At 39.3% G+C, this 22,843-nt stretch overlaps 1 protein-coding gene across 1 annotated transcript; it reads left to right on the plus strand.

Annotated features, from left to right (window-relative positions):
* Positions 1–1,087: 1,087 nt before the first annotated feature.
* On the plus strand, positions 1,088–22,416 carry CENPC (centromere protein C). The gene is made up of 18 exons (XM_061355259.1): positions 1,088–1,132; positions 2,685–2,731; positions 4,176–4,237; positions 4,563–4,648; positions 5,684–5,774; positions 5,879–6,098; positions 7,015–7,218; positions 7,834–8,945; positions 9,573–10,422; positions 11,727–11,765; positions 12,995–13,065; positions 13,943–14,011; positions 16,364–16,468; positions 17,298–17,396; positions 18,841–18,936; positions 19,252–19,406; positions 19,765–19,855; positions 21,299–22,416. Exons 1-18 carry the CDS (start codon positions 1,088–1,090, stop codon positions 21,373–21,375), a joined length of 3,519 nt encoding a protein of 1,172 aa, XP_061211243.1. The 3' UTR covers positions 21,376–22,416.
* Positions 22,417–22,843: the final 427 nt, after the last annotated feature.

The raw sequence follows: 22,843 nt of genomic DNA on the forward strand, positions 1-22,843 counted from the left end.
ACAACCTTAACCTACCTAACCCCCCCTTAAAGCGGCAACGGCGGGAAAGTCCGCGGCCGCGCCTCATCGTCTTTTTCCCGCCCCTTTCTTTTCCCTCTCATAATCTTGTGTAATAATACAACTGATCCCTTTGTATCTCACAAATAGTTACAAAAAAGGAATATGTTTCCAGTTACAGTTTCTTAGAGTGTAGCAAGCAATATTTCCCTTTAAACCTTTTGATGAACAAACCCCACACAACTAGGTATGGTTATTTCAATGTAGCCATATGTCAGCCAGTGCTGAGAAACCTCCCACAGACCTGTAGCTCCTAGCAAGACATTTTTAAAGAAATGCTTCAACACATCCACTTCCTGGGACTGTGTGCCTTACCTGACATCTTAAGTCCTGGACGGACAGGAAACCTTGGAAGTACAAGGCAAATCAGTGATCTGCTGCTTCTGGAAGATTCTGGGGGGGGGGGGGGGGGCGCTGCGGGTGTGGTTTCCCTCAGCTACATGTTCGCCATTTTGGCTGAAGTGCAGGTTTTTGTACGTGTTCTTTACTGGTTCTATTTAAATGACAGACTTAGACTCTGCTGATGAGTGTTAATGAAACTGGTACCCGTGTACTTGCTTGGCAAGGCTCACGATGACAAGCCAGCACTTAGTACACTGCTTGCCAGTGTGCACGGATAAGCGTCATTTTACGATTATATTTTCGGGCCGTCTTTTGCAGGTGTGACAACGTTACGTTCCCAAGCGGTTTTTGCTTTTCGTTGAGTTTTTCACCTACGCTTTAAGGAAAACGCACATCACCCTGTGGCGCCTGTAGGTGTTATGTAGGGACCGCTCCCGGCGCCTCTTAGAGCAAGGCAACGGTCCATGAAGAGGGGGGGTTGGGGTGTTAGTGCGCGCGCGCGCCAAAAATAACCGCCCTCATTGGCTCCCAGCGGCCGCAGACCAATGGGGTAGGGGGGAGGGGGCGTGGCCGCTGCTCGCATTCGGCGCTAAGCTGCCCGAGGTTTGAAACCGGTGGCTGCGGGTGATGCGTGTGTATGTGAGGCGGGAGGTGGTGTGGGGACGCGCGGTCCGGTCCCGCGGCCCAGATGTCTTCGCCCTCGTCGCAGCAGCCTCGGACGGCGAATGTCGTGGTGAGAGGGAGCGGGGCGCAGCGGCGGGAAGGGGAGAAGAGTGTCGGGGACAGCGGCTGTTCCCTTCCGTAAAAGTAGGGGCCCGGCCCTCTCCTTACTGCGCTCCTGAGAGGCGGGAGGGGCCGTCCTTCAGCTTCTCACGGCGCGGTAAGGCGTCTCCAGAGGGAAGTGGACTGGTGCGAGTGCTCTGCTCTCCCTCTTGGTCCCGGTTGCTAGCAGAAACACTTCTGCTGTGAGGGCTTGCCTGTTGGGACCCCGTTTCCCTTGGGCTGTGTGCAGCTGCGCCTGTTGCTCGTCTTGGAGGTCTTCCTTTCATGGGTTAGCGTGTTAAAAGAAGCAGTGACTTGACCAGACATGCTGGAGAGGTACTCGTCTTCCTCCTGTAGTTATCTGTCAGAGATACACGCGGAGCTTAGGTTTTAAAAGTTCTATATGTAGTATAGTATAATGAGAAATAAACTGTTAAAAGCTCTTTTAGATCTGTTACGGGAATTGTTCAGTTTCTTACGTGAAAGGTTGCTTGCCGGTTCGTAGTACCGTGCTCCGCTGCAAGAGAAAGAAGTTTAAGCCTGAGTGATTGCTGTGGAGTATGGGTCTGGAGTGTTTCTGAAGTGATGACTTCTGATCAGTCGTTTTCCTGTGTGACCTAGAGTAATGCTAATACGGCTAACTTAGAAAAATATGCTAAATTCTGTTGTGTTAGGACTAGGTGGTCTCCACACTGCATATACACTCTGTTCTAATTTACAGAAACAAATAAAAGGTCATGTTTGTTTTTCAGCTAAAATTAGAAATTTTGCACTGTTTTCTTGTCATGTTGCTGAAAAACTGCACTCTGCTTACTTTAATTTTTCTTGACTTGCCCTCCCTTCCTGTTTTTATCCTCTACAGCCTTTGCCTCTTACCACAGCAAAGTAGGGTTAATTAAATTTGTTGGCATGGAAAGTAATACCGATAACATAGTGCATTGTTACTCCTCTAGTTATGGTAATAGATGACTGAAATCATGTCTGCTGTTTGAATGATACTTGGGGTTTAAGTACATAAAGAAGCGCTGGGAGTAGTTAATTTACTTTTCCCATGGAACAGCTGACATGCTATCCTTGCCTGTCAGCCTGGTCTTGCTGGTGGTAAACACAGGGCAAGAATCTCCATGTAAGAAATTCTCACAGAGCAACAGGTATGTTGTAAGGTTATGTCCTAGCTTGTTTTGTGGTAGTTCATTCCTTTTCCTTACTTAAAAGATTATTTCTGTAGTTGTCACAGAAATGTTAGCCATTAGTTTGTTTGTGGTTTCTGTTGTGTAAGTCTTCTGTAAGTGTCTCTGACTTTAAATGGTTCTTGAGAAAAGTCGAATTTCTCGAAGTTGTTACAGGGGTTGTGGCTGCTGTGGTGTTCTAGAAAAAAGAGGGTTGCAGTAACTCCTACAAGATTCAGATGGATCAAGAATTCCTGAGACTGACTTATATGAGAAATGGGAAGGTGGTCATTTGTTTGTTTCTCTGTCAGTGGTCACCATGCTTAGTAAAAACGGATTCTTATTTCTTCACAGGATTGTTGTAAAAGAGAGTACAGAACAAGATTCTGCCATGGAAGAGGGTAATTTGCATTTTACATTTTATTCTTAGATACAATTGCTTGGAAAAACTATGCTGATATTTTTCTTCATGAGCTTAATATTGAAGCTCTTGAGTGTGTGTTAGTAAGCTGATAACATGTTTCCTAAACTTGTATTTTTCTAGTGGTGAGAGGAGCAAATTGTACAGGGAGGGGATGAAATATCAAGGGTTACCTTTGTATTTCTTTGCTGGAGAAGGAAACTGTGGTGGAGCTATGTCTAAGCTAGCCCCTCTAGGATGCCTGAGCACAGAAACAGTAGTCTGTGCAAACATTTTGCCTTTTTAGGTGGTAGAAAGACGAAGCATGCACAGAGTTCTAGCTTATTTGGCCCTTGCTGATAAATGTTAAGCAAGAGTATTTGCAGTGCTGTAGCTTTCTCTAAAGGCATGTCTTAAGTCTGTGAGCTTTTTGTTACCAGAATCCAGTTTTAGACATGCATTTAATGATCTTACCAAATGTACCGAATTATCTGTTTTTAAAGGCATATAATAATCATGGAGATATACTCCATGGCTTTGCTGTTGTTATTTTTGTTTTGATAAACATTTTCTGGCTAGTTCATCACTTTTGCCATTTTTGTTTGTGCTGGGGAAGTTTGAAATAGCAATCCAAGCAGCTGAGTTGTTTGCTTGCTTACAGATTTGATACTGCAAGCCAGTTCTTGCTGCTGAAACTTTTGTAGGTGCACAGAATAACAGAGAAGCAGAGGTGACTCCTTGTATGAAGGGATGGATGCCTATACATTTAATTTCTGGGTATGCCGAGGCTGGGTCACTGCAGGCAACAGGACTTGAGGACTGATTTTTCAAAAGATGATTTCAAGAGAGAATCTGTATTCACAGAATCATAGAATAGTTAGAATTGGAAAGGACCTTAAGATCATCTAGTTCCAACCCCCCTGCCATGAGCAGTGGTGCCTCACCCTAGACCATGTCTCCCAAGGCTCTGTCTAACCTGGCCTTGAGCACTGCCAGGAATGGAGCATTCACCACTTCTTTGGGCAACCGATTCCAGTGCCTCACCACCCTCACAGTAAAGAACTTCTTCCTTATATCCAACCTGAACTTCTGTTGAAGTCTGAACCTGTTACCCTTTGCCCTGTTGCTACAGTCCCTGATGAAGAGTCCCTCTCCAGCACAAAACTTTTCTGAGAACTGTTGCAGTACTTATGTGTTTTATGTAGAGAGATTTCTTCATTTTCATTATATTCTGTGTCAGTGGGTCTTTTTCTCCTGGAATCGTTATTTAGATAAGTTTCTTTGCAGATATCTGTGCATGGAAATGATAGGTAAAATATGTTAAATTTGGGACTAATAGAAATAATAATCTAAAATATTAAGCAGTAAGAACTTTACAGCTGGGATAGGAACATTTAGTATTTCTAATTAAAAATGTTTGGTTTTTTTCCCCCTCTTCTTTCTAGAAATAAGATAGCTGTAGAACCAGGTCAAGATGTACTGAAACTCATACAGGATGGTTTTGAAAGTAAGCTTTGATTTGGTGTTTTGTTTAATTTTCTGGTTAAAAAAAATAAAATAAATCTTCCTTGTATTAGATTTAATGGTCAGTAAATAACAGTAATAAAAAATAGAGATAAAATGAGTAAAAATAAAGTCTCACTGTCTTTAAAAAGCATTCCCCAGCCACTTAAAACTGTGTCATAGCTGTCTTATAAAGGTAATCATTTTCCTGTGTAGCTGGTTTCTTTCTTGTTTGCATTTGTGTGACCTTAACAGGCCTTAAGAACTTGTTGAAATAAGTAAAACCTTGACAACTCCAAGAGCCCCTTATTTATAGTTTTTTGTTATAGGTTGTGGCAATGATCTTACAATTACCTCTTCAAGTCCAGCGCGTTGCTCAACTCCTGTTGTCAGAAATGACAACACAGCTGCAGGGGTAAGTTAGTTAAGGCAGGGTCAGAACCTTTTGTTGGGTACAGTTTTACTTGGGTACAAGTTTAGTTCTGTATGAGTGTTGTATAAATAAGCTCTATGTGTCACTTGAATTAGTATATAGGCTATAATTTAACCTTCTGTAATAGTTGTTGGTAATGCTTTTTTCTCAGTTTGTTGTGCTATAATAGTAAAATCCTATAACTAGATTTATTTGATAGCTTATTTTCTTGGGTTTTTTTGCTAATAAAAGCTTTTTCAGCTTTTTGCTAGGGTACTAAAATCTCTCATGGTCTTAGGTTGAAGCATCTGCCTTTTAACTGGTGGTGGGTAAGGCTGTTTTGGACTCCTTTGGGGTTGGTTTCAGGCGCTTTACAAGATATATGGACACAGTTCTTAGGTATCCATTGAATAGTAAAATCGAAAGATGGTTCTTGTAGCCTGTGGACTTCTGATAAAGATACCTGTTAACTTTGTTGAAAGAGGAGAAAAGCCAAAGGTCTTGTTCATGTGCTGTCTGACAGTTATGCCAATAATCTAGTTTGTATATTCAGTTTAAATGTTTTGATTCTAGTAGTGTTTTATAAAAATAGGATATTCTATTAATAGCAGTGTTGAGAACAGGCATCCTTTGTAATGGTGTTTGTTTACTTCAGTCTGATGTTAGAATCCTGCATAATCTCAAACTGATTTTTGCAAAACCTCAGCCTGACTTAATGAAGATGAATTAAATTTTTTAGATTAATTCACTCTAGTGAAAAGAGTAAATAGGTTGTCTGTGGGCTAGCAGGTTGTCTGTTCAAAGCTGCAAATAATTGTTACCTTGCCCACTGTTTTACCTGTTTGAAATTTACAGTTAGTTTTAGAAAGTGTTAAGTGATAGAAAATGGAACTGTTAGAAATAGAAATGTGCTTCAAATGAGTAAGAATTAAGAGAAGGAAATGATACTATGTTTTGTAGAAATTTATATACCTGTCAAAACACTGTTGCTATATCAAATATTTTACTTTGTCTTATTATGCATAATCAACTATGCAGTCAACAGGAGAGTTAGCTAACTCTACAGAAAGAGCCTTTAATTCTGCAGTGTCCTTACCTGCATCACCACTAAAACCAGTCAACAGCAGAGGTTGGTAGCACTCTTATTGAATTAAGTTTTTTATTTTGGGTAACTTTCATGGGGCTCTTTTTAAGGTTTTGAGTAGAAGAATTAAACCTATTTTATTTATATAGCAGGACGGTCACATGTATCACCTCTGAAGCCTGTAATATGTGATTATGTAGCTGATTCTAAAACCCCAGAGTCTCCAGTGTCTAAAGAAGAAATAAATGATACATTGAAAGGTGTTGAAGCACTACCCAAAAGTCCTGACGTGTCTTTGGACCCTGAGAATGATCATGGGCCAGTTAGATTGCTGCTTCCGGAGGAAGCAAAAGGTCCTCCAGCACGTAGGTAAGTAGATCTGAATGTGGTGGTGGTATCATGTGTGTTTTTCCCACCTCAGGGTAAATTAACATGGTGGTCTCAATTATTTATGTTTGGATTTTGAGGTAATAAAAAAAGAATTCCAAGCTTTTGAGAAAATTTTCATTTTTGGTTTTAGAAAGAGCAGATTTTTTTTTTTTTTAATTAAATATTCTGGTGATAAGGGTTAATTCCCAGAAGTGCAGGACCCAAGTACAGGAAGCATGTCAGAACAGATTTGGACTCCTTTTTCACAGAAAGTGCCCCAAATTGTCAACTTCTCAAGTACTCGAGACTTTTTTCAGTGAGTCCTATGACAGTTAAAAAGTCTGTTAAAATAGAGATGGGCAGTCATTGTTCCTCTCACTCTGAATATACTGATGCTTTAAGCAAAGTAGAACAGCTTCAATTTGATCATTACCTCCTCTCTGGAAAATCTGAAGTCCAGCTGCTAGAGTGGTCAGTGGTCCTAGCCACAGTTCTGCTTTTCTTAGAGGTCTGACTCTCCAGGCTAGATCATAAAGGGGAACTGACACTGATCCCAATAGATCCTATTGACTCCCATTGATGGAGTGAGATTTGGAAAAGAGTGCACCTGGAGTCTAGGAAGTCTGACAGTTTCTGAATCACATTCTCCTAAAATTAGGAATTGTTCTTGCTATGCAGCCTTCACTTTGATCAAATCACAGGCTGACCTCAGGTTGCCTTACTCATTTAGATACTTGTTACTATGCTGAAAAGTAGTACAGCTAACCTGTGTTCCAGCAAATTACCAAATGGAAGCTCACTCTTGAGAAGTGAGACGCTGTCTGCAGGAGAAGATGAGAGCATCTGTCCATCCACATGAGGCTTAATTGTGCACTCAGAATTTATAGCATATTTGAATGCTGTTTCTCATACATAGATTACACTTTCATGGGCAAAATGCTCCTGCTGCAGTTAAGAGCCACATGGAAGTTGAAAATCTGGGAGGACCTCAGACTGGAAGAGATGAGCAGGTTGTTCTCATGGATGGAACAGAATGTATTGCTGCGTCTTCTGTACAGAAAAGGAAGCCTTTCTCTTCAGTTGTCTTAGCAGCTGTAGCAACAGAAGCACTTGGAAAAAGGTTTGTTTTGAGGCTTAATAGGGAATGTAATTTGCTAGTAAAATAACTCAGTCCAGAGTACTGGTGCAAAATCCTTTTACCTGGAAACATGGTCTGGGAGAAACATTGGTCTATTCCAAAACATGCTGAAAAATGCCTCTTGAGAAAGGGTTTGAATAATTGTTTCAGAATTCTGTGCTGTTAGGATTTAACAGCGCTGTTGCTTTTGTCTGGCAGTAAAATAGTGTGTAGCTATTAAATAATGTTTCAGATTGAGCCTGAGATGTTTTGATAGGTAGGTTGGAGAATTCAGGAAAACCTTAGATGATTCTTAAGTCAGCAGTTAACCAAACAGACTTTTTCAAAGCTAATATGGATCTGATCAGTTAGATAGGAAGCTGGACTATCCAGCATCTGAGAAATAATGAGGTATGCATATGAGCACAAAGCAGGGAGAAGGAGGCCTTGTGTTCTCTTTGGAAGCTAAAGGGCAGTGAATGATGAACGTTATAGTAATCCTTCTGAGGAATATCTTGTAGCATGTTTTGGTGTTCTGGAATCATCTTAGATTTGTGAGATTTTGATTCATTTTTTTCTCCCCACATGATGTGAATACTTTGTCCCTCCTCTCTTTAGGTATTCAGCCTCAATATCACCTCCATCACCTCCTCCTGTCAAAGATCAGGATATAGAAAATGAATGTGATTTTTTCATTGATGAATCACATTATGTGTCTTGTAATTCTTTCTTGTCAATACCCTGTACGAAAAAAAAATCAAGAAAAGCTAGTTCTGAAACTCCTGTTTCTAAGTTTCAGCCCTCTGAAAAGATGACAGAGGGTAAGAAAAACAACAGAAAAGCACAGGTTGAAACACTTACTAAACAGACAGTGGATGATTTGGACATCAGAGTACATCAGTTGAAAGGAACATCAGAATCAAATTTCATCTCTGACAGTGAAGGAAAGGTTCTTAGATCTCAAAGGCAAAACATTACTCATATGGAAAAGGAGAAGGCAGAGGGTAAGAAAGGCAAGACGAGAAAAGTACAGGTTGAAGCACTTACTAAACAGAAAACAGATGTTTTGGACGTTGGAATGCATGAATTAAAAGGGATATCAGAATCAGGTTCCATCTCTGACAGTAAAGGAAGAGTTGTTAAATCTCAAAGGCAAAATATTACTCGTATGGAAAAGGAGAAGGCAAAGGATAAGAAAGGCAAGACGAGAAAAGTACAGGTTCGAGCACGTACTAAACAGAAAATGGATGATTTGGATGTCAGAATGCCTGAATTAGAAGGAACATCAGAATCAGATCCCGTCTCTGACAGTGAAGGAAGGGTTGTTAAATCTCAAAGGCAAAATATTACTCGTATGGAAAAGGAGAAGGCAAAGGATAAGAAAGGCAAGACGAGAAAAGTACAGGTTCGAGCACGTACTAAACAGAAAATGGATGATTTGGATGTCAGAATGCCTGAATTAGAAGGAACATCAGAATCAGATCCCGTCTCTGACAGTGAAGGAAGAGTTCTTAAATCTCAAAGGCAAAATATTACTCGTATGGAAAAGGAGAAGGCAAAGGATAAGAAAGGCAAGACGAGAAAAGTACAGGTTCAAGCACGTACTAAACGAAAAATGGATGATTTGGATGTCAGAATGCCTGAATTAGAAGGAACATCAGAATCAGATTCCATCTCTGACAGTGAAGGAAGGGTTCTTAAATCTCAAAGGCAAAACATTACTCATATGGGTAAGTTATTTTAACAGGTCTTTAGGCTTCTTTCTGGTTGTATGGCTGGACTCTTTTTGTGGTGGTTTATTTGGAAATAAGGGTAAAGTCAATGAGAGACATTAATGGTTTCCTAATTGATGTTTCAGTTGCAGTTAAGTGTTGGTGTGTAGAAGGTGGTGAAAGAGAGTGTCTTCGCACCTCAGCCCCTATCCATCTCTTTCTGTTAAGACATTAAAAGATAAGTTATAAGTGTTGTCTTATCTTACGAGCAAAGAAGGTAGCTACCCAAAATCTTTTGCTCCTCTCTGTGTAGAAAGGAAGCTTGAACTGGTGGTGATCAGTTTTTAAGAACTATTTGTGAAGGGTTTTGCAGCAGGAAACACTGAAAACTGGAAAGCAGATTGAATGTAACGTTTCTGCTGTTTTTTGTCTGCTGGGAAGTACACTGAAAATTCTGGTTTTGTTTTTTTTATATACTGTAGTTCAGAGAAAGCCTTCTTTTATACATCAGGGAAAAATCTGCTTTTGTGATGCTTTTAAAAAATTGTTATTTTTTGGTTTATTTTTCTCTTCAGTTATTAAATCATATATCTTTAGGTTTAATGAGCAAAGGTACTAATATCTAACTGTTTTGTGTGTTGACAGAAAAGACTAAAAAGGATGCACTTAAGCAAAGCTCTCCAAACAAGGAAAAGGACACATCCTGGAAACCAGAAGCCAAAAAAATTATGTTGTCACAGTCTGGTCTGGAAACAAAAGCATGTGATGCAGAACAATGTAAAGCAATGGTGATGCCAAGTGAGGATTCACTTATGTCCTCAGCTGGGCACCAGCAAGAGCGATCTTCATCTCCAAAAGAGAATCTCAAGTCTTCCAGGAATGTACCGTCAGCTTCAAAAGCTTCTCAGCATGTAGTTCACAAGAAACAATCTGTTAAGGAGAAACAGCCAGGGGATACGGTAGCTAAGAGACTGGCAGGAAGTCCGAGGAAGAAGCTTAAAAAAACTGACAAGAAAAGTAGTGATAAAAAGCCTCAGTTACAAAGAAAGGAGATTTCTCACAGTGTACCCAGTGAAGAAGAGCTTGAAAGCGAGCCTGCAAAATTGGATGAGGTGTTTGCCTCAGTCCTGCATCGGGAATTAGAGACTTCTGTGATTCAGAACTTGGCTAAGTCTGGAAAGCCTAAAAATATATTGCGGGTGTTGGAGTCCATTGGTGGTGCAAATTACAAAACTCCTGCAAAAGCACTACAGCATGTCGTAGGCAGCGTGAAGAATTCTGAAAAGGAACTGCTGTCAGCTAGGTCTTCAGGGAAGACGCCCAAAAGGAGTCAGTGCAGAAACAGAGAAGGTGTTTGCTCAAGCCCTGAGGACAGTGAGTCTCAAATGGATTCTGACAGCTCTTCTGTACAGGAAAATACAAGGGAATACCACAAGTTATCAGATGTGAAAACAAAAAGTAACAAAAGGAAACGTTATGCACAACACGGGCTAAAGTAAGTTTGTTTATGTAATTCCTTACAAGTGCGGTATAACTTGGTAGATAATTAAATGCATCTTGTTAACTTCTAAGCAGTAATCGCCAAACTGAATAGCTAATAGGGAAATCAAATGGTATGATCAACATCCTAGTCACAAAGGTGGGTGCCAAATCTAGTGTCTGCTTCTACATAAGGAAATTTGTGCTGGAATTTTTGTGTGTTCCTTTGAGACTTGAGTAGCAGATCCAGTTCAAAGCGAAATAAAGTAATAAAAAGCCCTCAGATGTGCACACAAGCCCACCACCTGTAGAATGACTTCACTGTGGGGGGGGGAGGAAGCAGGACAGGACACCTGACCCAACTGACCAAGAGGTTTATACCACAGCACGTCATGCCCAGGGTAATGGGAGTTACCGGAGGGCTGGACGCAGGGTTGGAGGAGGTATGGGTGGTGCTTGTCGGGTGGGGGGGGAGTTATCGTCCTGGGTGTTTTTTTTTTGTTTTTTTTTTTTTTTTGGTGGGGGTGTTGTGTTTCTTAGTTACTAAACTGTTCTTATCTCAACCCGTGGGAGTTGCATTCTTTTGATTCTCCTCTCTCCCCGGGTAGGGGGAGGAAGAAGGGGGGGGTGGTACAAGCTGTCTGGTTGGGTTAAACCACGCATGTCCTGGGTTTAGCAGTGGCAGTCATTTTTTCGGTAGCTGGTGCAGGCTGTGTTTTGACTTTCGCTGGGAAAAGCTGAAAATGATGTTTTGGTTTGGCCAGGACTTGTGGCTATGCTCTGCCAGGGAGGAGGGGAGGGGAGGAAGCAGAGACAGGACACCTGACCCAACTGACCAAAGAGGTATTCCATACCACAGCACGTCATGCCAGGGTAATGGGAGTCCGAAGGGGGCTGCGGGTTGGAGGGTGGTGGTGCTGTTGATTTTTCCTTGTTTTCTTTATTTTTTTTGGTGGAGCAGTGTTTGTGTTTTTGTTTTGTTTTTGTGGGGTTGTTTTTTGTTTTGTGGTGGGGGGGGGGGGGGGGTGGTGTGTGGTGGGTTGACTGTCAGGTGTGTTTCTTTGTTTATAAACAGAGAAAATAGTGTTTTAACTCTTCAACTATATTTATTTCTGAAGAATCAACTTTACTACTGATTGGTAATTAAAAGAGTAAGCCTGTTTAACCAGTCTGAGATTTTGTTAGCTGCTCTTTGCAGTGCTTTTTAATATTTTTTTCATGAGTCTGTTCAGTACATAATATTATTGACATACAGGTTTCTTTTAGTAAGTAAAATCGACGTAACAGTAAAGGTAATAATAATACGTTTTTCATTTCTAGAAATTCCATTGCAGCTCTGAAGCCTACATGTCATGAAAGGTGATTTCCTGAGCTGTCTGTAAAACTAGCATTTAATCTCAGTTCTGCCCCACTGAGACAAAATAGCTGTTTGGTGCTACTACTGCGTTTTGTGTTCTGCTACTGAAGAACCTAGTAGAAAGGAATTGTGATTCATGCACTAGGTGTTTAAATACCATGCTAATACAGTTAATAAACTAATAAATAAGGAGTCATAGTAAGTTACTTGCCTTTGAGGATTTTTTTTTCCTTTGAGGCTTGCTTCCACATTAGTGCATCATTTTTGAACAGAAATACTAGTGCTCCTAGAAATAACTACTGTACTAATAAAGTTGCTGTTAAGCAGGGTATAGAACTGTATCTATATCCTGCTTATACATATACAATCCAGACTCTTCTTTGTGCATGTAGCTATGCATATACCTTCTCCTTTGTGGGATGGGAACTTCATAACAAAGGAAACAGGAGTGGTTATCTGTGAATATATTAAATTCTTATGTTGTAATTCTACTGAAAATTTTAATTTAGTGAACCTGTTCCTGACTTGGATATATTTATAGTGCAGCTTTGCAAATCTAGCGTTGAAATGTACCTTTTGGAGGATCACCCATGAACTCGTTGGCATGTTAAAAGCAGTGAAGCACAGCCTCAGATAGGGGAAGGTAGAAAAGTTAGGGATACTAGTGCTAAGGTTCTAAGAGAGGTCCTGTTAGAAGTGATTTGATTGCTAGGGAGTCTTTGGTGGAGTTACATACATGTTAATTATTGTCATTTTATGTGGAAAATTTTATGTCAGAATGCATACTATGAACTACAGTTGCAGACTGTTTTATTGTCCTTTCTTTACGGTATGCAAATTATTCTTTAAAGCAGTTCCGTAATCGTGTTCTGTGGAAAATAGCTTGAAAGGTAGTGCTACAGAGGAGAGGAGAAGCTCTGTTCCTTCTCAAAGGGAGAAAAAAGAAGAATATGATAAAAGATTTTTAAGAAACCTGTTTAGAGGGAAGGTGTGAACACTACTTTGCTTAATGACCAAGTAGAGAAGCAATTGATGAATTTCAGACCTGTGACTCCTAACTAGCAGTCATTTGCTTCAGTGTCTAATCAGTACAGATAAGTTTAGAAGGAATAAAAACATCTCGCATGAGCTGAAAAAAAAATTCCTTAAATTTGCTATTTTTGGTAGTGCTGTAATGTTGCTTTGCCATTTAACATATTCAAACAGTGTATTTTTTTTACCTTTGAAACAGGCCTGTTCTAGAACATTGTGATAAATTTGATTCTAGAAGAATCTATTGTGAAGAGGATAATACATCTTCAGGTAATGTTTAAAGTTGTTATTTTCTTTCATTTTGTGTATAAGCTTCTTATAAGTTGTATTTTATGGTTTAGTAATTTCTTAATATTGTACTCTGCTTGTCCAGGGTAAGAAACACAGATTGTAATGGCTCTGGTCACCTCTACCAAAATCCATGATATCCAGGCTTTACCATTTGTTAGCTTCGGAGGTATAAGTACTATGTGATTTGGCATTAGGCCTGCCAGGATGAAGTTATCATTCCAGAGTACTTTGAATACAATTTTTAGGCTTGGTTTGTACCAGTTTGGTGTGTTGCCATGTGATGTTACTTGATCACTTCAGGCCAGATTGTACATCTTTATGGAATCATGGCTGGTTTGCCTAAAAATACTTTGCTTTTTTTCCTTTTAAGTTCCCCTACATAAGTTGTACGTATTGTCATAATGAATATGAACTTTAGGGACAGGAAGTCTTTTCATTAGTGTTTTAGAGCCAGTTGTGAATGTTACTCATTCATGCAGTGTTTTCTTCAAAGACCTAGTTTTGTATGTGTTCTGATAAGAAGGTTGTTCTAAAGTCAGACTTGAGTGGTATAAAACAGAGTAACCTTTCACTAAGAGCAATAAAATGGTATGTGTAGTTACAATTTGTTAATGTTTGTTTTATGAGAGGCATGGGCCTGAGAAATATTTACTTGAATGTATAGGTTTCATGTAATTTTCAAACTTACACTGCTTAAAACCTAATTGCACGACTGTTTATCTACACTGGGTTTCATGTATAGTTAAAGGAAAAAGGACTTCTGCTAGTATTACCTTCGGTTGCTTCTAGTGGGTAGAGTGAATAAAAGTCAGGAATAGTATATTCTTATAATTGTGGGTTTTGAATGTATTTTCAGATAATTCTGAAGGATTGGAGAGTAAAATACGCCACCTGTTGTCAGACGAATTAGTAAGACATAAAATAGGTAAGATTATTTTAAAATATTTTAGTGTAAGTGCATAAATACAAATGCATTTCCAACTTGATATAAACTTTGCTGAAAGAGACACAGGAAGGCACCTAGAAATGAGTTCATATGTTAGTATTTACAGATAAGGCTTGGTAGTTCTTCAGTGTACATTAACCCTGCTCTAATTTTTAAATTACTTTTAAAACTTCTAGTATTTCATTTTTATTACTGTATTCAACAGTTATCTTTTTAACTGTTACATTTTTTGGGTTTTTTTTTTTTATTTAATATTAAGACACTGCTCAAAGTTCAGTGAGAACAGTAAGAGTTTGGTTTTACACAGTATAACTGAGGGTGCAAATAACCTCCCTTCTGTGGTGGTCTGAGTATAGATAGGATGGAGCAATGGGCAAGCAGTCAATTGTAGTCTCATACTAGAATGTTTTACTGGGTTTTATTCACTTCATTAGTATATTATGCACAACACTATAGTTGTGTCTACCTTCAAAAACTATTGCAGCATGTTATTTACCATTTTTATTTTTAGCCTTTAGATATTCTTGACCAACTTGCTCTCAACTCTCTGGGGGCTTTTATTCTTTCTTACAAACACTAGAATATTGAATGTTGCTGTATTCGTATATAGCAGCTTAGACAAATTGAAAGTTGAGATTTAGTAATAAGTAAGATAAATACCTGAGAAGTCTTGGAAATGTGGGGGATTTCTGTTGGCAAAAGTGCTGCTCTCCTGGAACTTGGAGATCGGACTTAAGAATCTCGAAACCAAGAGGCTGCTTATGCATTCTCTATTATCTCCTCTTGCACTACCAAGGCAGTGCCTTTTCACTGTTGCTAATGAAGTCCTTCACATTTAGGCAGGGTTCTTAGCCTTTGTTTAAAGTTTGTGTCTGCACAGTTGTGCAAAGTGTTCGACACTGTCCCCCATGACATCCTTGTCTCTAAATTGGAGAGACATCAATTTGATAGGTGGACCACTGGACGGACAAAGAGCTGACTGGATGGTCGCACGCAAAGAGTTGTGGTCAATGGCTCAATGTCCAGCTGGAGACCAGTAACAAGTGATGTCCCTCAGGGATCGGTGTTGGGACCGGTCTTGTTCATCATCTTTCTCAGTGACATGGACAGTGGGATTGGGTGCGCCCTCAGCAAGTTTGCCGGCAACACCAAGCTGTGTGGTTCGGTTGATCTGCTGGAGGGAAGCAATGCCATCCAGAGGGACCTTGACATGCTTGTGAGGTGGGCTGATGCCAACCTTATGAAGTTTAACCATGACCAGTGCAAGGTCCTACACCTGGGTCGGAGCAATCCCAGGCACAGCTACAGGCTGGGCAGAGAAGAGATTCAGAGCAGCCCTGTGGAGAAGGACTTGGGGGTGTTGGTTGGTGAGAAGCTTAACATGAGCCGGCTTCACTGTGGGCTTGCAGCCCAGAAAGCCAACCATATCCTGGGCTGCATCAAAAGGAGTGTGACCAGCAGGTTGAAGGAGGTGATCCTGGCCCTCTACTCTGCTGTTGTGAGACCTCACTTGGAGTATTGTGTGCAGTTCTGGTGTCCTCAACATCAAAAGGACATGAAACTGTTGGAAGAAGTCCAGAGGAGGGCCATGAGGTTGATCAGGGGACTGGAGCACCTCCCGTATGAAGATAAGCTGAGAAAGTTGGGGCTGTTCAGCCTGGAGAAGAGAAGGCTGTGTGGAGACCTCATAGCAGCCTTCCAGTATCTGAAGGGGGCCTATAGGGATGCTGGGGAGGGACTGACTCTGCATTAGGGACTGTAGTGATAGGACAAGGGGTAATGTGTTAAACAGGGGAAGTTTAGATTGGATATAAGGAGGAAGTTGTTTACTGTGGAGGTGGTGAGGCACTGGAATGGCTTGCTCAGGGAGGTTGTAAATGCCCCATCCCTGGCATTGTTCAAGGCCAGGTTGGACAGAGCCTTGGGTGACATGGTTTAGTGTGAGGTGTCTCTGCCTATAGCAGGGGGATTGGAACTTGATGATCTCAAGGTACTTTCCAACCATAACTATTCTATGATTCTATGTTTGCTGCTACTTGTGCTTGAGTCCCTAATGTCCGTATCTCAGATTCACTAATATATATAGAATGAAATCTAATATGAAGGCAGCATGGTGACTTTTAAGAAAAAGGAGAATAAATATTGATGTATGCAAAAGAATGCTTTTGGCAATGCTGATTCCCTTTTTCTGTCATGATAGCAGTTTGATATAATTATTAGCTGGGACGTGCTGACCCCCTGGTATGGAACAACAGGAAAGGATATGTAATGTTTTCCATTTCCCAATTTTCCTTTCATACTTAATGTAAATGATTTCATCCTTTAAATTAGTAATGCCTTCCAACACACCTAATGTTCGTCGGACAAAAAGGTTACGACTGAGACCTCTGGAATATTGGCGAGGCGAGCGTGTGAAATATACGATGAGGCCTTCAGGTACTGCTTCCAAAATACCTGTTTGCTTTCTCCCCATAGAGCAGTAAAGACAAATCTGTGGATTGATCTTGTGCTGTGAAAGCCTTGAGGTTCTTAATGTCTGGTGATTTTTTTTTTAGAAAGTGGATCATTTATGGTCTCCAGCTATTTAGTCATCTTTCTGTGTAGTCCTTTTTCTCTCCTGATACTCCTGTGTCAGCTAGAAATGCTATCAACCTTGCCGTAACTGTTTAGAGAAGAACAAAGCGTTTCTCTCTGCTAGTAGGTTTATTATTTCAAAGATTCTGTATGTCATCGGAAAAAGAGGGAGTCTACTGGATCATTCATTGGATCATTTCCCTTTGTGTGGGGATTGTTCTCCAGAGTAGATTTTACAGTATTTTATCCGGTCTCAGTGTTAAATTCCTCAGAGTGTTAGAATAGATCTTCAGGATCTGGTCTGAATAGGTCTGATGTTCTCAGGGATTTTATTTTTTTTCTGACAGTTCAGCCTATTTTAGTCCTTTCCTAATCAGTCAGTCTGCTTGAAAATAAAATTTTTTTTGTGTCCCTAAAATTAATGTTTTGTCTTAAAAATTACTCTCATGTCGTGGATTTCTGGAATGTTCTCTGACTGAAATATGATCAAATTGTTTTAAAAAAAATCTCAAGATGCATTGCACTCCAAAATACTTGAAATTGAAAAGCTTTCTGGTTTGTTCCTTCTTTCTAAAGTCATCTGAAAATTTCAACATCAAGGAAATATATTCTCAACTGAAATGCATGTTGGTTGTGCAAGTCTGCATACTTGAAAAATTAATATGAGTTAATGAGCTTTCTTTTGTTTCAGGAGGGCTTGTGATTAGTGGAATAGTGTGTCCAGAACCAGAACCGGACAGGAACATTAACCAGAGGAAGGATGGTCACAAGCAGAGAAAGGATGAAAGAAGTACGGAAACAAATATGAATACAGAGTTTTTTCTTTGGATACTTAAAAAAAAAAATACTCCCATTGCTGTAAGATTTTCCTGCTGTAAAAAAAAAATGAATCTCTCTGGGTAATAAATGTATTAATGTGATGATATGGAAAAACTATTCTTATTGTATTTATCACAATGCTGTGTAATCTCGTAGAAACTTTAACATTTTAGCACTACAAAGGAAGAGGTGTACTTTTGGCCATTGATGGGAGACGGGATCCTGGTCTAGATCGGCCTTTTCTCTAAGTACAGTCTATGTTTTAATACAAATCATTTGCAGCCCATGTAAACCTGAGTTGGTAGTGAGTGTTCATGCTGTATTTTACACGGTGCTTTAGGTGCGTTTGAACTGTCTTCCAGAAGTGGTAGATTTCCTCTTTAACAGACTTACAGGTAATCTTTTGCTTGCATCCTTGAATTTTAACTGATGCATGTAATGACCATCAGCTGAGTAGTATTTCTAGGACATATTCCTAAATTTTATTGATATGATAAAAATTTTGTGTTTATAGGTGTATAGAGAGTTGCAGCTGTTGCTGCTTCTGAGAGAGAGATGGTTATGTTGGGACAAAGCTATTTCAAACATGTTTCTCCTACCCTGACTGTTGTGGCATAAGTATTTAAGCAACCATGAGTGCTATATCAGTCACAAAATGCTAAAGCCTGCCTTTTAACATCCATGTTCAGACTGCATTTAAGGACATTCCGTGTGCACTAGGGAGTTTAAATTGTCTGCTTAAGAGAGCTCTGCAAGAGAGCTTTGGGATATTTATGCTGTTGTGAACATTCTCCAGCATCTCTTTTCTATTTGAAAAGTGTAAGGTTGTCATCAACTCTTAGGCTGTTTCCTTCTCTAGAAAAATCCTTTTTATTATAGAAATAGTTCTCTGATTTACAGCTTCAAGTGAGATTCCTTTAATGGCATTTCTTGAGAAAAGGAAAATTGAACATGTGCTTATTCTTTTGAACGCTTTATGTCTTAAGTCTCCTGACACCCATCAGCAATAGGTAAAAGGAAAAAACTTGCTCTTCATACACCCCTTATTTTATATCCTCTCAGCATCTGTTGCTAGAAGAGCACTTCTCTTAAAACACAGATCCTTTTAAATAAATACTGTCATCAATAGCATAGGATATATACGTGTCATTCCCCTGGAAAATTCTTTAGGATTTTAGATACCCTTTATCTATTACGCACAAAAATAATTCCAATGGAAACTACATTTTCAGAGAATTGTTAAAGAAAGTTTCTCTTTATTTCAAAAAAGTGTATTCAGTCTGTTTAGTTACTTTAAGTACTTATGTGTGAAATCCAAAGTTGTATAAAAGTTGTGGTTAAGTAATCAAATTTTTAAAATGTAGAGTGATTATTTTTGTGTTTTTTGTTAATGGTGGGGTTTTGTTTTTTCTCAGGAAGTGAGAGACCTCCAAATGTGGGTCACAGCCTAGCTGATCCTTCCAAGCCAGCTGTTGTAGTGGACCCGGTAACAAATCAGGAAGTACTTCTAGGTGAGTTGAAGGGGTGTGACGAAGAGCCTATCTGAATTCTGTAATAAGTATTTAGACTGATAAGGAGAAGAACTGTTCATGCCACATCGGGCATAAAAGGGTGAGCTGTTGAAATACTTGTTGCTCTTCTGGAGAAAATTCTGAGGGAGAGACAAAAAGCCATCCTGATTTTTCATCTAAATACTGAGTCTAGCTCTTGGGGGGTGTTGCACTGAAACAATATGTAATCTGTAGGGTTTAATAAGTAGTTACTGAGCTACTAACAAGACTAATTATGCATTAATATTAATGTTCATCTCCTGGACCTTCTTGTAGAATGTGTTAACACTGAAGGCAGTAACGCATGCTTCTTCAGAGATGAAACGGTAGAAGTATATAAAAATTTGAATACAACTGCTTTTGCCACTGGTAAACTGATTTTGAAACCATTAAAAGAAAAGGGACATCAGTTTGTCCACATGGATACAATAGTAAGTATGACTTTTTCTGATTTTTATAAAATGGACTATGTAAACATAAAATCTTTGGTCAGAAGTGCAACATCGGTAGGTTTTTTGGGGTTTTCTCCCACTATAATGCAAATTAATATAGAAAACATTAATGAATCATTTCAGCTGTGAAATCAGTTATAACGAAAGGAACTTGTTATAGGCACTCTGCATGCATGTTTCCCTGCTTTGCTTCACATTAAATCTGTATGTCAATGAATACTTCTGGATCTTGCAGTTAAGATAGAAGTATCTAGCTTATCTGATTTTCTTGGATAACTTTCTTAAATATTTGCAGAAGAAACATTGCTAACTTTAAAACTGTTTGGCTTTCATTAAGGCTTTCCATATTATCTGTGGCAAACTTCTTGTTACCTTACATAAGACAACATATTATCTGACTACAGGGGACTTTTTCTATGTTCCAGCAGGTACGTACATGTGTTTAAAACCAAGCTATTGGACATAGATGAGACTCAGTTAGCAAGCTGCTGAGCAAAATGGAGCTGAATTATGAGAAAAGGTACCTTTGAGTAGAGAGTGGAAAAACATAGGGTGTGAAGACAGGAATGTGACCCAAGACTGGATATGAATGCAGTGATACAAACACTGCTCGTGTGTATAAGTTGGCTTCAGAGTTATTTATGATACTACCAAGTTCTAAGAATGAATTTCTCTTGGTATTCTGGTGCTGTCCCTAAACGGTAGTGTTGGGGAAGCTTTAAAGACAGCTTAATATATAGTGGTAGCTAATGTAATTGTTTTGGTTGCTATGTGTTGGCTGTTTTTTTTCTACATATAATTGTGAAAATGTATTTGGACCAGTTCACCACCTTTTGCGCTTTATGTTTGATACGTAAAAGATGCAGAATGTCTAGTTGAACTGGTTGTAACTCCATATGGGTTGTTGAGAATTTAGACAGTGATTTTGCCCTTCTGAGATAAAAGTAGAATGAATTCCTCCATATGGGAGATTGTTCTTCAGTGGGTAAGATGCAAGTCAGGAGAGTCTGTAGTAGTTGTAAAGCAGGCAGTTCATGGAGCTGTAGAGAGCTTTTGTACAGCTTTCTTGTGAAGAAGCTATGTTAGAAAATGACAAGGTACCACTTGTTTTCCATTAACTTTTCACCAGAACATCCTGATTGAACATTGTCCAAATAATATTTGATGCTTTGAAACTGTTTTCTCTTTGTTTTAATTCTAAAAGTATAGGGGTCTGCAGAGACAATTTTGTGGTTTGCTCTTTGCAAAAGCAGATTATAAAAACTGCTGAAAGTTCTGTGGGGCCATAAGGATCTATACTTCATTTCTGTTCTTACCTGCTTCTTGATGGCCTGTCTCATATTGCCTGGATAGGCGATGCATTGGTTGTGGAAGGTCTTCTCTTTGTAATTTCATCAAGTGTGGCTGTAGACAAATGTTAGGATGTCGATTAGTCCTGACATTCAATGCCTTTTAGATGTTTCCATATTTGTGGTTGTGTTAGTATGCAAATCTGTGAGTGAAGATCTGCAGTTCTTGTATGGGTTTTATGGAGATTTTATGTAGGAATAAATGAAGGTTAATTCAGTCACCTGAAAATTTTCTTGTGAGTTTCAAGAGGTGAGAGCTCAAGCCTGTTACATTCTTTTCAGTAAAAATCTTCTCAGCAATGGTGCACTTTATTCTTAGCACAGGTTAAAATAAATGAAACTAGCTATATTGCTTTTTATCTCTTTGAAATGCAATGAAATGCCTGTAAGAGTGGTGTTCTAGAGTAGGGGCTTATATTCCTTCTGTTAAAATATGTGAAATAGAAATACATTTGTCTTAAGAGAGGACTTCAAAAATTACTACTGGCTTCTAAAGAAAACTGTCTCTGTTTTTATTTGTAGGAAATGGATATAGCATACGTAACCTTCTGAATAAAGAAAGTGTTCTTCTCTTCACACAACTCAAACGAGACAGGTGAAGAACTTACTGAAGAAAAATTTGCTGAAACACTTGTAAAGCTTTTGTACGTTTCCAAGTTCCTTTTACATACAAAAAGTGATTGAGTGCACCCAGCTTAACATTTCAAATTGATGCAAAGCAGCTGAAATTAATGGAAGAGTTAAGAACAAAACCAAAAGAACCTCAGTAGTTGGCGAATGAACAGGAGTGGCATACTGAGAGGCTTCACTCTGCATTAGTTACTGTTCTTGTGTTATCCAAAGACAGAAAGATGTACATGTAAAATATGTTGGTAAAGCACGTTGGTGATCCAGATTGTATGCCTCATCTCCTCTAAAGATGCTTAGCACTAGAAAAAATTTTGACATCTTCAGCTAACTTTTGGTAGTCTTAATGTCTGTTTGTTACAAACTGTTCAGAATAATCTCTGTTTAAATGTAGGACCATGCTGTTCACGTTCTTGTCTAGGTGATGGGTTGCTGGAATCTTGGGTGCTGGGGTGCAGCCACCTTCTGCTGTGTTAATGACGTGTTTCTTCCTTGTTTAGCAGATGTGTGGTTAGTGCCTCAAACTGTAAAATGTGAGCTCTTAAGTAGGAGCTTATCAGTTGTATCTTTCACATGGAAGCTATGGCTTGATTAGCTCTGAGCACTGTGGATAGCTTTATTTTGTGTAGCATGGATAAGTCATTGCCAAATGTATTACTTTAATATCTCCTTTTGTTTTGCTTGCTGTGTTCCTGGATAATAATGAGGACCTGTGGGAAAACTGTAATTATACTGTATACTCCAGAAGCCAAGTCTAGACAGCAGATGGTGTACACAGCGTTTGTCTCCCAAGCTCTTTCAGGTTCCTTCTGGCTGAAGATAAGGATAAACTGCAGCTATTCTGGTAGGATACTTTCTCTCAGTGGTCGCTGGTATTCTAGAAGAGAAAGAGATAAGGAAAATTGAAAAGGAATTGTAAACTTTAAGGACTTCAGGATTGAGTGCAAACAGCCTTGGCCATGATCTTTATGCTATATCTTAAGTATACATTAAAGTAGAAAAGACGGATTGGCTTTAGTGCTTCTCTTAAGCTTTCAGCTGCCAGCTACTTCCTATGTCTGTGAAAGGGCTCAGACACCAAGATAATGATACATCCAGGATCCCCTTTAGACTGGGGAGCTTGAGGTGTTGGTTGTTTTTTTTTAGCATACTCTTTCAAGCAGTATGCTCCTATGAGTAGTGTGTATATAGACCAACAGTGGAAATACTTAGTAGAAGTTATGTGGCATCTTTGCATTCATGGCTAAACTCCGAGAATGTGAAAGAGGAACATGCCTATTGCCATTGAGTTCTGTCTCGATATGAACTCTTTGCTTCCAAAGTTCAGACTGCACAAAAGGGTCTTCCTTTTTTTTCCCAGCCTCAACTTTCATAAGCAGTTTAAAAGTTGAAATTATAATTAAAAAAGACATTAAGTTACAGCTGATAATTTGATGGTTG

This window comes from Neopsephotus bourkii, unplaced genomic scaffold (genome assembly GCF_033783945.1).
Source record: "Neopsephotus bourkii isolate Nb327-2 ecotype Australia unplaced genomic scaffold, CSIRO-AGI_Nbou_v1 NB_787, whole genome shotgun sequence".
NCBI lineage: Eukaryota > Metazoa > Chordata > Aves > Psittaciformes > Psittacidae > Neopsephotus > Neopsephotus bourkii.

What these genes read in the sequence shown, in the direction of transcription:
- CENPC (XM_061355259.1), top strand. Translation starts at nt 1,088, where the DNA reads ATGTCTTCGCCCTCGTCGCAGCAGCCTCGGACGGCGAATGTCGTG. An exon ending in AGATTCTGCCATGGAAGAGG is followed by an intron (nt 2,732 to 4,175) that starts GTAATTTGCATT and finishes TCTTCTTTCTAG; the next exon opens with AAATAAGATAGCTGTAGAAC. An exon ending in CATACAGGATGGTTTTGAAA is followed by an intron (nt 4,238 to 4,562) that starts GTAAGCTTTGAT and finishes TTTTTGTTATAG; the next exon opens with GTTGTGGCAATGATCTTACA.